This window comes from Enoplosus armatus, chromosome 21, assembly GCF_043641665.1.
Source record: "Enoplosus armatus isolate fEnoArm2 chromosome 21, fEnoArm2.hap1, whole genome shotgun sequence".
In the NCBI taxonomy this organism is placed as follows: Eukaryota; Metazoa; Chordata; class Actinopteri; order Centrarchiformes; family Enoplosidae; genus Enoplosus; species Enoplosus armatus.
The window spans coordinates 1269072-1285630 of NC_092200.1; the positions used below are offsets into that span (position 1 = coordinate 1269072).

The window sequence follows — 16559 nt, forward strand, 5'->3', positions numbered from 1 at the left end:
CTGGTGGGAGGACTGGGTGTTACCAGGACTTTGGTTAGCGGTTAAATTACTTCAAAAAGTGCGTTCAGTTTTGTCTAGGAGGCTCTTTACCTCTTGCAGCCAGCTTTTACAAGTGAAAGATCAGTTCTACATGTAGGATAATACACTTATTTGCTTTCTTTACAGCAGTGGGATGAGAAGATAGACACCAGTCTCATGTTTGTGTGTTTGGTTGTGAGCTGGAGTCAGGATGTGGTTAGCTTAGCTTAGCATAAAGACTGGAAGCAGGGGGAAACAGCTAGCCTGACTCTGTACTTAACACTTGATAATCAGAGAGACGGCAGAAACACAGTTATCGTCTCTGCGGGGCAAAAGTTTACATAATAATATTGAAATCTTGAATGCGGGACTTTTACTTGTAACAGAGTATTTTTACAACGCAGTATTCTGAGTACTTTAAAGTACACTTTAAACCTCCTGATGTGATGATGTGATGAGAGCAGACGCAGATCAGTGTGTACTGTTGACATGAAATACAGGCGACGGAGCTCGACTGAAACAGACTGCCGGAGCCTCCTTTTCATTATGGACACACACACACACACACACACACACACACACACACACACACACACACACACACACACACGCAGCCAGAAAAGCAGCTAACGGCATTACATCACTAATCCAATCACTGCTTTTCACCTCAACTGGCCACTTTTCTATTCAAATTAATCCATTGAGATACAAAGAGCCCATCACACACACACACACACACACACACACACACACACACACTGTTCAGACAACATCCACCAACATTAACATGAACAACTTTTATTTAAAGAGTCCATGTAGAACAGCTGAATCAGTTTAAAGCTTAAACTCAGTGATAGATTATTACGTATCTACGTTATTGTTGTTTTGTTCATTACATTATTATGTAATGTGTGTACTGTCCACCAGTTTGGTCTGTTATTATAGTATTTGATGAAATGTTCCTCAGAGGATAATAACTTTGGTGATCCGATAACTTTCATCTGGTCAAAAAACAACATTCCCATCAGCCTCAGCTGTTCTCTGCGTTAAGTGCTAATTAGCAACTGTTACACGCTAAACTAAGATGGTGAACATGGTAAACATGGTACCTGCCAAACGTCAGCATGTTAGCATTGTCACTGCATGCTGACATTAGCATTTAGCTTAAAGCACCACCGTGTCTAAGGACAGAGCTGCTAGCATTTTGTTGAATTTGATCTTTTTTTTCTGTGTATTTTTATTCATTATTTTATTTTTATCTGAAGCATGATAAGTGGGTAAGTTGGAGCAACTTTTCTCTAAAGGTTTTTATCCTTGTTCTGGTTCTGCTTGGTGTTAGCGAGAACTCGTTATCAAATGAGATGAGACTGTTCTTCATAACTACAGCTGCTCATTTCCATCTGCCACTTTAAAATATCACCTCAGGTCCAAACAAATGAGTTACAAATACAACCTGTGTTATTTTACTAAATCTAAAACCAACTTGTTCTGCATCTCAGTGGGAGCTGTGATGCATGATGGGACAAAAGAGAAAGAATGTACAGAAAATAAAAAGTTTGAGTCTTTTTGCATCCAAAACCAGAGACGCAGAAGAGAGAGTGTGATGTTATTTATTGGACTGTAACCATGGAGTCGTTGCCGAGTAACAAACCATCGCTAACAAAAGGGTGGATTCATCCATTCATCCAGCGGAGAGGAGGAGGAGGAGGAGGAGGAGGAGGAGGAGAGGCATCCCCAAACTGAGAGTCTCCACCGGCCGGAGAAAGGAGATCTGAGCTGGAGGGTTTCCCAACACCGAGCGACTACGAGTTGACACAGTTGTTGTTGATGAAACTTTACACACTCCTCCTCCCCCTCCCCCTCCTCCTCCTCCTCTTTCTTCATTGGAGCGTTGTCCGGACAGGCAGGCAGGCAGGCAGGCAGTCACATGAAGCCAACACCTGTCGGCAGTGTGGGGGGATGACAAGCACATGCTGCTCTGCTTCACTGTTTCCCAACCAGCTTCAAAAACACATGTGCTCTTCATCCCTGTTTTCTTTTCCAGCAGCACGGAAGATGTTTAAAAACTGAAAAAAAAAGTCCAAGATGCAGCTCAGACATGTGCTCTGAGGTCGGAGCTGCAGCAGCAGAGGAGTGAGGATGGTGGTGTGGGGGAGAAGAGGAGGGGGGGAGAGGGAGGGAGGAGGGTGAAAAACCGGTTTCCAATAGTGACGGATGATTTGTAGGTAACAGTTGTTTGCCTTGCTGCCTGAGGCCTGCCCCGCTCAACCACAGACAGGGAGTTTGGAGTGCAGCAGAGCCTGAAAATTAAAGTTCAATCCAAAGTTCGGTTTGTTCTCACAGATATTTTCCACCTAAACACTCCGACTGCAAAAAGTCAAATGCATTAAAGCTGCAGTGTAGCTGTAGTAAAGATGTTTTCTGTCCTCTGTGTGGTGGGGGCACATTGCAAAGGACATTTCTCAAGAGCAATAACTGACAGTCAGGAAGGAAGCAGGAAGTGACACTTTGTCTGCCATTTTTGTAGTTTCACACTCACGACACAGTGCTGATGCTGCGTTCATGTCACATGGGATGGAAGAGGCAGTAAAAACACCGTGTTCATGACATTTGGGTTCAAGTCAAACATTTCAGAGTGAATCTTATGAACAAGTCGGGAACTGGTGACGACATGAACACGTAAAGGTAGAAGAAGGCCAGAACACTTGGCAGGGGCGGATGGTGGAGGTTGCAAAGATATTCATTCAGTTTGGATCTAGTCGGGTTTCCAAACCTTTTTGACCCTTTAAAACGAAGCTACTTGCAACACGGAAAATCAGTTTTAGTTTAGCAAACAATAAGTCAAATTCACAGTCGGGACTGAATGGACCAACGACTTCGAGCCGGGTATCGAACCGCCAACCCTGTGATCGGTGGACGAGCCGCTGGACCTCCTGCTCTGATACAACATGAGGATCAATCAATACAGTCAGGACATCACGATAATGCCAACACATAGATACTGCACAAACATCAGATGCTCAGGTCATCGGTTGATTTTAATGACCTGGTTTACATTTTGAGCTCCTTCAGTCACTTCACAGGAAGTTGAACCTGCGTGTGTGTGTGTGTGTGTGTGTGTGTGTGTGTGTGTGTGACTGATGTGGTATCTGGACAGACCAGTTTTGTGATGCTGATGCATTAGATACAGTTACCAGGACAACAACTCACCTGTTGCTGTTGGGGGTGGGGGATGGGAGTGTTGACACCTGCAAAACACACACACACACACACACACACACAAATGTCACATCATCTTTTACATGAATACCATAGGGTTTCTGTGACCTCTGACCTCTCACTAAATTGTGAAAACTGACTTTTTTGATATAATGTCAGCACTTTGCAGAATAGGTATGCATTTCCCTTAATTCTTCTTCTTCTTCTTCTTCTTCTTCTTCCTCTTTGTTTGAAATGTGTACTACCTTCAACCCTCTGGAGTCCAAGTTGATTTTTTTCTACAGCACAAACTCTAAGTAAGTCTGACTTCTCGTTTTAACAAAGTACAAAGCTGCCAGGAACCAAAATACGAGAAAAATGACACAGTTGCCAATAAAAGTGTACAAATCTTTCGTCATAAACACTCAAAACATTATTATAGAACTAGGTTGTAAAAAATATCGTTTCACTACGTATACACACAAATACAGTAGAAAAATGTAAGAAATAAGAAACAGTCTATTTACATGTAAAGTGATTTGATCCCAACTGGTCCTTGTGCCTTTAAGTCTGCCTGTAAATCACTAATCAATCAATCAATAATTGGCCTCCTCAGCTCGTCTCTGCATGATGTACAAATAACGTCATGTTACTACAAATACATATACAAAAAGATGGAATAAAAGTTACTTTGGAGTTAAATTGGAGTGTCACCTTATTTATGATTTAAATATATATATATATATATTTATATATAAAATATATAAGAATATATCATTTTACAAACTCATCACAGGTTTTCTGTGTAAAAGGTTAATCTGAAAAGTATCTGAAGCCGTCAGATACATGTAGTGGAGTCCTCAAGTAAAGTATTTTCTATATTAAATTTGACACAGAATCTTGTTTTCTTTTTGTCTTTATTTAATCAGGTAAAAGTCTCATTAGTATTAAAATCTCTGTTTCAAAAGAGGCCTGACCGAGAACGCAGCATAAAATCATTGTGAGGAGCAATAACAACATAAACAGGCTATAAAACAAATGAATAATATTTGATTAAGATATTAAACACATATTTGAGTTTTCAGTCTAAATAAAGTGAAAACATGGACTAAAAGTGCTGTTTCTCCAAACACTTCTCCAAAATCTGCTCTGTTCCAGGATGCAAAAGTTAAATTTGCAGAAGCTTAAAATGATTTTGGGTCGAACAAGTCAAAGAACAGACGAGCTGCCAATTCAAAAATGATCTCGCCTGCGGAGAGTTTGTTAGAGGAAATAACTGTAAAGGTAAAGATGTCAGCAGTCTGCTCAGGTGTGCAGCTCGGACAGTCGCCGGCTCCCTCTAGTGGTGAGACCGCTCAACTGCAACATGCAGCTCCACCAGCGGTGACATAACAAACAGCACAGAGGTCAAATCTGTCTGCAGAGCTGCATGTTTATTAAGGCACAACGAGGGCTGCAGTTCCTACTTTATACTTCATTCATCTGAAAGCTTTAGTTACTTTCTGATTAATAACACAAAATACAATCAACAGATAAATGATGATAATATAATTTATATTATTATGAGCTATTCTGCATAATGAGTACTTTTACTTTTGATACTTTAAGTACATTTTGCTGAAAATACTTATGTGCTTAAGTAACAATTTTAATTCAGTACTTTTACTGAGGTTTACTATGATATTTCTGCTTTTACTTAAGTAAAGGATCTGAGTATTTCTTCTACTGCTGTAACTCACATTAACAAAACTTTCTTCAATGATTAAAGTAAGAAATGTAGAGGACGCTGCTGCATCGGATGAGTGATTTATATTAAAAATACTGAAACGTAACTGGAGTTAAGTGGAAAATCATGGTCAGCGACACCTTCAGCGGGTTTGAAAATGCTTTTATTGTTAGTAACAGTTTAGCATTATTAAAGGTATTAAAGGCACAAAGCAAAGAAAAAAGATTACAATCACATTGTAGGTCACTGTGAGGTCTGACTGTGTCGGACTGCTTCACTGTATTTTTACAATCTATCAAAAGGAGTTATTGATTAATATTTAATATCAACTCGTCATGTCAGAGCGGAGATCTGATGGAGGAGAGCTGCTGCCACACTCTCATTTCACCATGGAAATCACTGATTAAATGTATAGCAGGTCTGTAAATGCTGCGTTTAGTTATTTGTGTTCAGTTCAACACTGGAGAAGACTCCTGAGCTTTATTTTAGGTTTTATATGGCCAAAAGTATGTGGACGCAGTCACATGATCAACTATCACGTCTGGCTGGAATATCTGGGTGTCCACAAAAATCAGATGTGAGTCAGATAACAGAGTTTAAACAGAATTTAAATCTGAAACTCATTAAGAGTCACTAGAATGACTAGAAAACATACCGGATGTCTGTGTTTACGTGGGAACCAGTTTTATGTTATTTATGTTTCCTGTTTTGTTATTAATATCTGTGTTGTACTGACCTCAGATCACTGTATCAATTTAAAAAATCCTCCAATTTTTCAAGTTTACTTAATCAAGGGTTATTAAAAAGTTCATTAACTTGACAACTGCTGTATGATCGTTCAGGTTTCTGCACTTTAAGGATACTATGACATTTAACCCATTTTAAAATCTGTGGAGCAAAATATTAAAACTCTGAATTTTCTACATTTGTGTAAATGAAATTAAGGAAGAAAACAAGAAGTAATTCGAGTGGTTTGTTGGCTCCGCCCATTCAGTTTGAAGCTGCTGTGATTGGTGGAAGCATGATGAAAATGGTGAGGGGCGGGGTCACAGCTCTGTGAACCAATCATGTCAGGCCATGATGTTGACATCGCAAACTCCCCACATCTGAGAAAACACAACAGGGCATCAACGGATGTAATGACACCAGTTCAGTTAAAGTCGTGTTTAATTTTTAGGACACAAGCTGGATTATGTCAGATTTAGCTGTAATTTTATCTGAATGCTAACATGTTAAAGTGTTGAATTAGCTGTAGTTATAAACAAATACAAAAATAAAACATTATATTAACATAATATATAGACAAAAAGAAAGAATAACAAACAGGTAAACAACTACTGGGTCTTTGTTAGCATACAAAAGTTGACATGATAACACGATCACAGATGGCATGTTAATATGCTAATGTTTATTCTATCTATATGTAGAAATGTTGCTAATGTTTGGTAGGTTTAGTAGCTGTGCTTTAGCTAAATGCTAAATGCTAGATTTGGTGCTTACAGTTAAATATTAGAAGATATCGGCATGCTAATGTAGTATATAACACTTAACAGACTAGGCTGTGAATGCTAATATTAGCAAATGTCAATGTGCATGTTTGTTTGTTAATTAACATTAACAATTGTTATCAAGTGATGTCAAGCATGTTGGAAAGCACATTAACAACTAACTGTATGCATGCATTCATATCCCACGTCTATTCTATTTGTGGAAATTTTGCTAATTTGATTGGTTTAGTAGCTGTGCTTCAAACTGGATGCTAACTTTAGCATGTTATTTTAGCATGCCTACTGTTAGCACGCTAACATTCATGTACATTCAATATTTAAAAAAAATGGTGGGTTGATGCTTAGCAAACTAGGCTGCTAATCACAGTTAATGCTAATGTTAGCACGTCATGTTATGATTATTATCCAAAAAATGTGGGACGTTATTGTGCACGTGAGCAGGAAGAAGTTAGCCACGTTAACATGCTATCTGTATGCATGTCTATCCTATTTGTGGACATTTTGTTGTTTGTGGCTGAGAATCACTTCCAGTTTGCTTCCTCAATGATGAAAGGAGGGCAGGGGGAATGGGGCAGATGGGAACTGACCTAAAATGGCCCTGGCAGTTTATAAAAACAACAATAAAACGAACAGAAGAAGTTGTGGAGGTTACCTGACGGAGGTTGCTGCAGTCCATCACCGCCACGAGGCGACGGGGTCCATCCAGCCGAGGGACGAAAATCTCATTCCAGGAGATGGAAGCCTGAGGCTCAATGACACTGAAACACACAGAGAGACATTACTATCGAGTTCACAGCCAACATCAGTCAACATGTTATCAGAGGCGTGTGCACCTGTAGTAATGTGTCCTGACGGTCATGAGTCCAGGTCCCTCCATGGCCAGGTTCACGCTCTGCAGAGGGAAGTTGAAGGGGTTGGTGAAGGAAACGGTCACAAACATCTGCTGTCGCACCTGAGGCTGGCCGCTCACCTACAGATAGAGGAGGAGGAGGAGAAGAAGAAGAAGAAGTAGAAGAAGAACACAAGCCTATAATAATTATGCAACTGCACAATGTGCTCAACTGTATTTTTCAATATTGTATTACAAAGGATTATTGCTTCAAATTAAAAATACTTCAGTAAGGTAAAAAATCAGTAAAATGTGTTTAAGTATTTCTATTGTGAATAATATTAGTTTAGTTTCACTCTCGGGAACCTGCAGGTGATTCTACCTCCAGTATTTTAAAAAAAGTAGGTTTAGTTTTCTTTTTTTGTTTTTGTTTTGCTGAAGAACATGATTTTATCCAACATATTTTGCTTCAGATTAAATGAGGTGTGGTTGTAAATATTTTGGTATGTTTATGGGCTTATACATATATATATAATAAATATACACAAGGTTATTAAAGTTAGGGTTAGCCCTATTTTACCGTCAAGGTGAGGGGCGGAGTCTGCAGGTCGATCAGCTTGATGGCGGTCACTGACTGTTCGTCAGCTTGTCCAGTTACAACAAACTGCAGGCAGAGCTGAGAGCCCAGGTGAGGCAGGTACTCCTGAGCTGGGATCTTCAACATCACTCGCTCCGCTGCAACACACACACACACACACACACACACATCATACACACACATCGTACACACATAGTTTATTTGTTAAAACACAAATGCACAGGACTTTTCCTCTGATGTTGCTCACTCTGATAGGCCGGCACGGTGACAGTGAAGTTCTGATCTTTGAAGTGATTGGCTATGACTCCGGTGTAGAAGATGACGGACCCGGCCAGGTTAGCTTGGACCGTTTTGGGGACTTCACCCTGGTTCTGGCAATCCACTACCAGGTTCACATCCTGACCCAGGTGGACCTGGAGAGAGGGATGGAGGACACACATGGATGGATGGACAGATGGATGGACAGATGGATGGATGGATGGATGGACAGATGGATGGATGGATGGATGGATGGATGGATGGATGGACAGATGGATGGATGGAGGACATACATGGATGGATGGATACACAGATGGATGGATGGATGGATGGATGGATGGAGGGATGGATGGATACACAGATGGATGGATGGATGGATGGACAGATGGATGGATGGATGGATGGATGGATGGATGGATGGACAGATGGATGGATGGATGGATGGAGGACATACATGGATGGATGGATACACAGATGGATGGATGGATGGATGGACAGATGGATGGATGGATGGATGGATGGATGGATGGATGGACAGATGGATGGATGGATGGATGGAGGACATACATGGATGGATGGATACACAGATGGATGGATGGATGGAGGGATGGATGGATGGATGGATGGATGGACAGATGGATGGATGGATGGATGGAGGACATACATGGATGGATGGATACACAGATGGATGGATGGATGGATGGATGGATGGATGGAGGACATACATGGATGGATGGATACACAGATGGATGGATGGATGGATGGATGGAGGGATGGATGGATACACAGATGGATGGATTGATGGACAGATGGATGGATGGACAGATGGATGGACAGATGGATGGATGGATGGACAGATGGATGGATGGATGGATGGAGGACATACATGGATGGATGGATACACAGATGGATGGATGGATGGATGGAGGGATGGATGGACAGATGGATGATACACAGATGGATGGATGGAGGGATGGATGGATGGATGGATGGAGGGATGGATGGATACACAGATGGATGGATTGATGGACAGATGGATGGATGGATGGAGGACATACATGGATGGATGATACACAGATGGATGGATGGAGGGATGGATGGATGGATGGATGGAGGACATACATGGATGGATGGATGGACAGATGGATGATACACAGATGGATGGATGGAGGGACGGATGGATGATACACAGATGGATGAATAGACAGATGTGTAGACAGATGTGTTACCTGGTCAGTGTTGATGACGACAGACAGCTTGGCGTCAGACAGCTCAGAGTGATCCCTCTCACAGCCGTATTCCTCCGCCCGGGCCATAGTCCTGCTGTCCTCTCCACTACCTGCAGACAGAGATCAGGCTCTAACTTCTCCTAACTGCCTTTTCGTTTCATTAGTTTTTGTCTTTTGGAGGTTGTGGCTGTGTGCGTGTTACCTTCAGGGTACTTGTAGGTGTATGTGATGTCATTAAGTGTGTTGCTGCCTACAGACTTGGTGTAAACAGCCTGTCCAATATGAGTCTTATCCACCCTGTATGGACTCAGAGTCCCGTAGCGATCCCGCTTATGGTAGACCACGTCGCTGTTCACCTGGAGGGAAGGAAACACCGCGATCAGGACAATTTATCTCGCTGAAGGTAAAGTCTGTCCTAATGGGATTTTATAAAGGAGGGAAAATACAAAGTTCGACTAAAACATAATCAGATTTGTGTATTATCAGCAGTGTGTTTGAGTGTTGAGCATTTCTACACTGTGAACACTTCTTCACTACTTTCACTGAAGTAAAAGATCTTTAAGAAATGTTGAAACTAACCTCAGCGAAGACAAATCCAGAGTCAAAAGGGTGACAGAGCAGACCTTCCTTGATGGCAGCGACTGAGGACGGACCACAGCGATAATGTCCTGCAAACCAAACACGGACTCATGTTTATCGTCCACCTGTCTATTGATCTGTCCACCTGTCTGTCCGTCCTACCATCACTGGTCTCCTGGGGCGTGGAGTCCACCACCTGCCACCCTCCGAGGCCGGGCGGCAGGTCGGGTCGCTCAATGAACACCTCGTTCCAGCAGTGGTAGTTCCTACAGAGAGACAGGACATGTTTTTGTACACGCGTTTAGTTCACCAAACCATGTATTAGATAAGTTGTGCTACGTTAATCTTGTATCCTTTTAGGTTGATTACCCCAGTACAAAATATAATCAACAAATACATTATTATAGATTAGATAATATAAGGCATGTTTTATCCTGGGGGGGGGGGAATTCACAAGCTAGGTTATTTAGCTTTTTGCAGGACTTCAACTTCAACTTTCTTTTGTCCACCATGATGGGGTTTAGCTAAAGCCTTGTGTATGTGGCAAAAAACAACTGAATTTATATCAGAATGCACTTTTCAGTCCTTACAAACAGGTAGAAAAAGTAAACGTAGCTTCGGCTGAGGGGTTCTTTGTCTATCTCACCAACGAGCTTTAACTTAGCAGAGCTGTCTTGTTTTAGCTGTCTAGTGGCTTTTAGGGTTCAATAAAACACAGAATTTAAAATGCTGTTTTTATGGAAATTGCACATTTAACTGACATTAAACAGCAGGAATTACTTGCTAGTTTACAATTTAAATCATCAAACTCTTACTTTTAATCAGAAGAAATGTATCACTTAATAAAAATCCAAACCACATACCCGGATTCGTCTACATATATGATGAGCTGGTTGGAGGTTTTCTTGAGACCAGACCAGTTTCTGGTTTAAATCATCACTTTCTAAAGGAAACCCTAACAGCCTAGTTTCTGGCCCAGCGGTCTCCTAGCAACAGATATGACTGAAAGTCAGGGACCAACCAGATGGAGTCCCTGGTGTTGCGTCTGTCCGGCGTGCCGTCGGTCTTGAAGATGAGGTCGGTCTTCAGGTTGGCCGTGTTGTCGTGAGCTGAGTTGAAGCAGGTGACGACCCTTGCCGGGATGCCGAGGCAACGTAGGACTGCAGGGATACCAAATGTTTAAATGCCACATTACTAACATCAGATATTTCATTCTCTATCCACTCAGATCATATTGTTCACTCTATCACTCTCTCCACAACACACACTCACGGCTGCGCTCCCTTTAAATCTAACGGGAAGAAAAAACGATGTTACGACTTTAATGCATCACGTACAGAATTTCAACGCTTTACTTTTTTCATCAGGGAAATATTGTAGTTATTACTCCACTACAGTAACAGCTGTAGTTACTTGTTACTTTAAAGATTAAAAACAATCCTAAAAAACATATGACCAGTCTCTTTGTGGCCATTTTGTATCTCTTTCTGGTTGTTTTATGTCTCTTTGTGGTCGTTATGCGGCCTGTGTCCAGTGGGGCTCTTCATCAATCCATCCATGTCTGAGGTTTGACATGACCCCAGCACTTTAAAACAGGTAAACACGGCGACAGTGCGCACTCTTACAGGTGTTGAAGACTCCAGCGAACACCCAGCACTGGGCGAAACAGACAGGGACTCCGGTGTTGGCGTACTGCAGCAGGATCTTGATGCTGCCCGTCCAAGATGTCGGGGCCTTGCCCATGGAGAAGTCATCACTCCAGTTGCCAACACACACGCCGTTATCATCCTGAGAGTTGATCTGAGGGAAAAGGGAGGTCAAAGGTCAGAGACCCTGTGAGACTTAAATGTTCATTACACACCCGGAAAAAAGGCAAAAAACTGGAGAGACAACTTTGCTATTCTTTGATTTGTGTAAGTGTAATGTTTGTCCTAAGGGTGGCGCCAGAGGAAAGGTCAGGTTATCACCTAAATAAAAAGAGTTGGTCCTCCTGCATCCTGCATGGTGGTCGTTTTTGGATCTCAGACTCTGATTCCCAACCTCTTTGGCCTCATGGCCTGTCTACAGGTAAACCACATGATTCTTCCGTCTCAGACTGTTTCATTTGAATGATTTTTTTCCAGTTATTCAAAAGAAAGAAGTGTAAAAAAAAACAATAAAATTGGACAGCAGAAATATGTTTTTCTGCTGTCCTGTCCTGATAGTAATGTGTGCTACAGTAATACAGTATACCATCACATATATAAGCCCTTAGCCATATACCTACAGGTCTAAGCTTTTTTCCAGTAACATGCTTACAGTTAGCATGTTAACATGCAGGTTAAATATTGGATTTTACCATGCTGATAGCATTTGATAGCATGAGATTAAAGTTAGAATGTTAACATCAGTTAACATGTCGACATGCAAACATTTAGGACAGGTTTCTTTTATCATGCTAGCGAGATATTTAAAAAACACCAACAAAAATGTTAGTGTGATGACATTTTGCATGCTTGTGTGTGGTGTAATGTTTAGCTAAGTATGCTAACATACTTTAGCATGGCAAAATGCATACACTTTTTATCCTGTTAGTGCAACATGCTAAGATTTGGCAAATTAGCATGTTGCACATTAGTTTTAATCTTAAAGTACAGCCTAACAGGAATTTAGAGGTATCTGGTCAGGACTCGTGTAGATGTTGACCTGCTGGTGGCTTCATGAAGAATCAGGGACTCATCAACATCACCAGGATTCATTCTCTAACCTGAAGTCTGTTGGTATTAGTCAGTGTAGAGTTTTGGAGATGGGACGTAGGATATTTGAAAATACACTCAAGTGGGCAACAGCAGTGTCATGTGACTGACAAGCTCTGTACAGATACATGGACTCATTAATATGACTAATTGGACGTCGAGCTCTCTGTATTCTCACCATGGCGGATCCCTTCCTGACCAGTTTGATGACATCACAACGGTTGTAGATGGGCATCCGAGAGGCATCCAGGATGTGAATGCAGGCGTCCAAAACACCACGCTCAAACTGCGGGGACAGAGGACATGAGCTTAAACTTCATTCTTTATGTTTTTTGTTGTGATGTGTGTGTTTGAGCGTACCTGTCCATACATCCAGGCGCGGTGCGACACCGCTCCGACTGAGCCCTGATAGATCACACCGCTGTCGTTCAGGATGTACTCCCTCCGTCCTGCTTCGTCAGGAAGAAACGCAGCGTCTTCTGCAAAGAGAGAGACAGACAGTAGGTCAGACAGACGGGGAGCATTTCAATACCTGAAACTAATGAAATTCTCTGAAACATTAAGGCTTGAAGGGCCACTCCCTCCCCACCTTTGTGATGTCAGAATTCGGGGTGGTCTTGATGGCCAAAACTACTTCTGTCACTTTTCATGTGTAGAAAACACAATGACTGCCTTCAAGGAGAGACTGGAAGTGTCCACCGTGAATTGGACAACGTTATAATGTGCAATTCTCTTACTCTAACTTACAGGACAGAAAACCAACATTAATTCTCTCTCAGCCACTTGGAGGCAGTAGAGGGTCAGTGGAAGAGTCCGTACCTGGACACCAGGCGTTGAACAGCAGGTACAGGTCAGTCTTGACGTCCCTCGTGGTTCGCTGCATGCCACTGCCCGTCACGAGGGCTACGTATGTACGAAATTTCCCCACGATGGCGTTGGCAGTCGGCGTGACGCTGAGCATCACAGCTTCACCCTGAGACTCCATAATCCGCCCCGACCACGGACCACCCTGACGGGACCCGAAGGTCACCGCCACCAGAGAGCCCTTACTGGCTGAAGGGTTGGAACCTGGAGGAGGAGGAGGATTAGTGATGGAGATGAGAGGAGAGAAGAGGAGATGAAATCAGTATTTCTGTCCTACTTCTTGCTGTAGACGACTGCATCCCCTGCTTTGGAAAAAGGTAAACAGAATAAAACAAGTTGAAGTTGAAAAAAATAATTCATAAAAACAGAAATGTAATTTTATGATTCAAACTGAAAAACTGAATCCAAAAGATGTCAGTGAACATCTGTCAGACACAGCAGCTCTGTGTGTGTGTGTGTGTGTGTGTGTTAATGACAGAGCCATGGGGAGTGTGTGTACTAATTAGCCAGCCAAATGAACGTGAGGCTGCCTAATGAACTCACAGTCGTCTAATTGTTCGGAAGGCGACTGTTAACGAACCTCTTTTCATCAGCTAATTGGCTAACGAGGGAGCAGTTTAACTGTTAGTCTCAGGTGGGCCGAGCTGCAGCCACTGAGCGCGCTCAGTAACAGAAACCACACCCCCCTGTATGTGTCACTGAAACAGGCTGAAGCTGTGAAATAGTCTTATCCTCCAGCCCTGATTTAAACACAAATGAGATTGATATCCATTTCAACGTGTCACTCTCTGAAAGAAAACATACTTCCCAAAATGTTAAACTGAACCTTTAAAAGTTCGTTTTAGTGATGATTCAAAATCCTGTAAAAAGATATCTCCAAACAAACAAACATCTTCAAACCAGCCAATCAATCAAAGTCGAAACTCTCTAATCTGAAACCTAAGATCTGGTTCAACTCTCAAAAGTCGGACTCAAGCTGTCCAGTCTCAGCGACGCCAGCCAATGGGAGGCGAGATCAGAATTCAAACTCACCAATCAGGAACTCCAGCTGGAAGTCGTCCTCTGGGGTCAGCGGGCGGCTGAAGGTGACTCGCATGACGAACTCCTGACCGCGACGGACCACCAGGTTTTCGATGTCGTAGGCAGTCGTGTAGTGGTTCGGTTTGTTGATCTGCTGACACATGTCGACGTTCTGCACCGACAGAGGCGCTGACACGGACGAGTACAACGTGTTTTTATGTTATTGATCACTGATCAGAGAAGGTTTGATTTCTGGACCTTAAATTATTATCACAGACAGATTTATTAAACAGAGCTCACCGCCCGCAGGTGCATATCCTCTGGGCGTGGCCTCATCTTCAAAAGGTTCAAATTCTGGAAAGTCATCTTCATCACTCAGCAGGTTGGAGGTCGGCACCTGAAGATCATTCAAAAAATAAACAGTACTTAATTCAACCGGACTAAATATTTTATATATATATTTTATAGTGTAGTGAATGTTTTGCTGTCAGTGATGCAGTACCGGCTCACTGTAGCGCCCCCTGTAGTTTGATTCGCTGGTTGGACGAGACATGGTGGCGAAAAGTCAGATGTTTCACTCACTGGACAGAAAGAGGAAAAAAAATATTTAATCACACTTTCAAATGACATGAACAACATAAAAGGAGAAATATGAATATAGAGAGAGAACATGTAATATAACGAGAAAATAAATGTAAAATGTCCTTTAACACACCTTTCCACATATTTATTATTATTATTAAACTCAATCGAATGGAAGATATATGTTTTAGAAATGCTCAGAAATTCATACAACAGTGGTTCCCAACATGGGGCTCAGGGCCTCTGAGGGGTCCCGAAGTGAGTTAATGTGATAAAAACACAAATAATGTTTTTATTTGTCCGATTTCTTTCTCATCTGAATAAGATTTTTTTTTTCTCTTTGAGACTTTTAGTATAATTAAAATATAAAAAATATTTTATATATTCACTAAATGTTTCTTATGTCTTTGCTAAATAATCTGCCTTGGTATCATATTAGAACAAGTGTTTGTAAAATAAATATGTAGACATTAAGAATCAACTTAATGAACGAATGAATGAATGAATGAATTATGTGTGTGTGTGTGTGTGTGTGTGTGTGTGTGTGTGTGTGTGTGTGTGTGTGTGTGTGTGTGTGTGTGTCTCACCGCTCGGATGAAGGAGAGAAGTTTGTCTGTCGAGTCTCTGATGATCAGATCAGATGAAGATCCGACGACTTCAACATCAGTTTATATACACACACTACTTCCCCTTTTTACACACACACACACACACACACACACACACACACACACACACACACACACACACTTCAGTACTTCTATTGTATGCTTAAACATTTTGATGATTTATATAATAATAAAATAATATTATAATATATATTAATATGATAAATCAAACAAAACAAAACATATAATTGTGTAATTTTATTTGTCATTAGCTGTTGTTTACATAACTAAAAGTAGAAATACCACAGTCTGAAAATACTAAATTCAAAAGGTTACAGAAAGTACAGAAATATTATCAGCAAAATGTACTTAAAGTATCAAAAGTAAAAGTACTCATATACATGTAATAGCGTTTTAATGTTGTACTTCGTCAACGTGGAGCCAGTTTCAGATACTGTGTGTACTACTAGATTAGTAGTAAAATACTGCATCATTTTTTCATGTAACTTTATGTGTCAAGTGTAAATGTAGTGGAGTAAAAGTATAAAACAGCATAAAGTGGAAATACTCAAGTAAAGTACTAGTATGCCAAAATTAAATACGATTACTTGAGTAAATGTACTTTCATCTGTAGTTTCAGTTCAGACGTCAGTTTTAAACGTCTACTCATCACTTCTGAGTGAGAAGTTGTATTTGTAAAATACTCTTTTGACAGAACTTCTCAGAGATCTGATAAAACGTTCTGTGAGTCTTTGTGTCCAGCGTTTAGAAAATAACATCATTAATGAAGAGAACCCAACTAATCTG

The 16559-nt window shown here is 41.3% G+C and overlaps 1 protein-coding gene across 1 annotated transcript; it reads right to left on the reverse strand.

The window, feature by feature from the left end:
- Positions 1-5922: 5922 nt before the first annotated feature.
- LOC139304597 (coagulation factor XIII A chain-like) lies at positions 5923-15115 on the reverse strand. Its single transcript, XM_070928528.1, has 17 exons — positions 15065-15115; positions 14863-14959; positions 14575-14751; positions 13498-13746; positions 13039-13157; positions 12857-12964; positions 11569-11743; positions 10965-11103; positions 10106-10209; positions 9944-10032; positions 9567-9720; positions 9365-9474; positions 8125-8290; positions 7860-8014; positions 7284-7420; positions 7103-7208; positions 5923-6048 (listed from the first exon to the last, which is right to left on the reverse strand). Exons 1-17 carry the CDS (start codon positions 15113-15115, stop codon positions 6013-6015), a joined length of 2172 nt encoding a protein of 723 aa, XP_070784629.1. The 3' UTR covers positions 5923-6012.
- Between the last annotated feature and the right edge of the window lie 1444 nt (positions 15116-16559).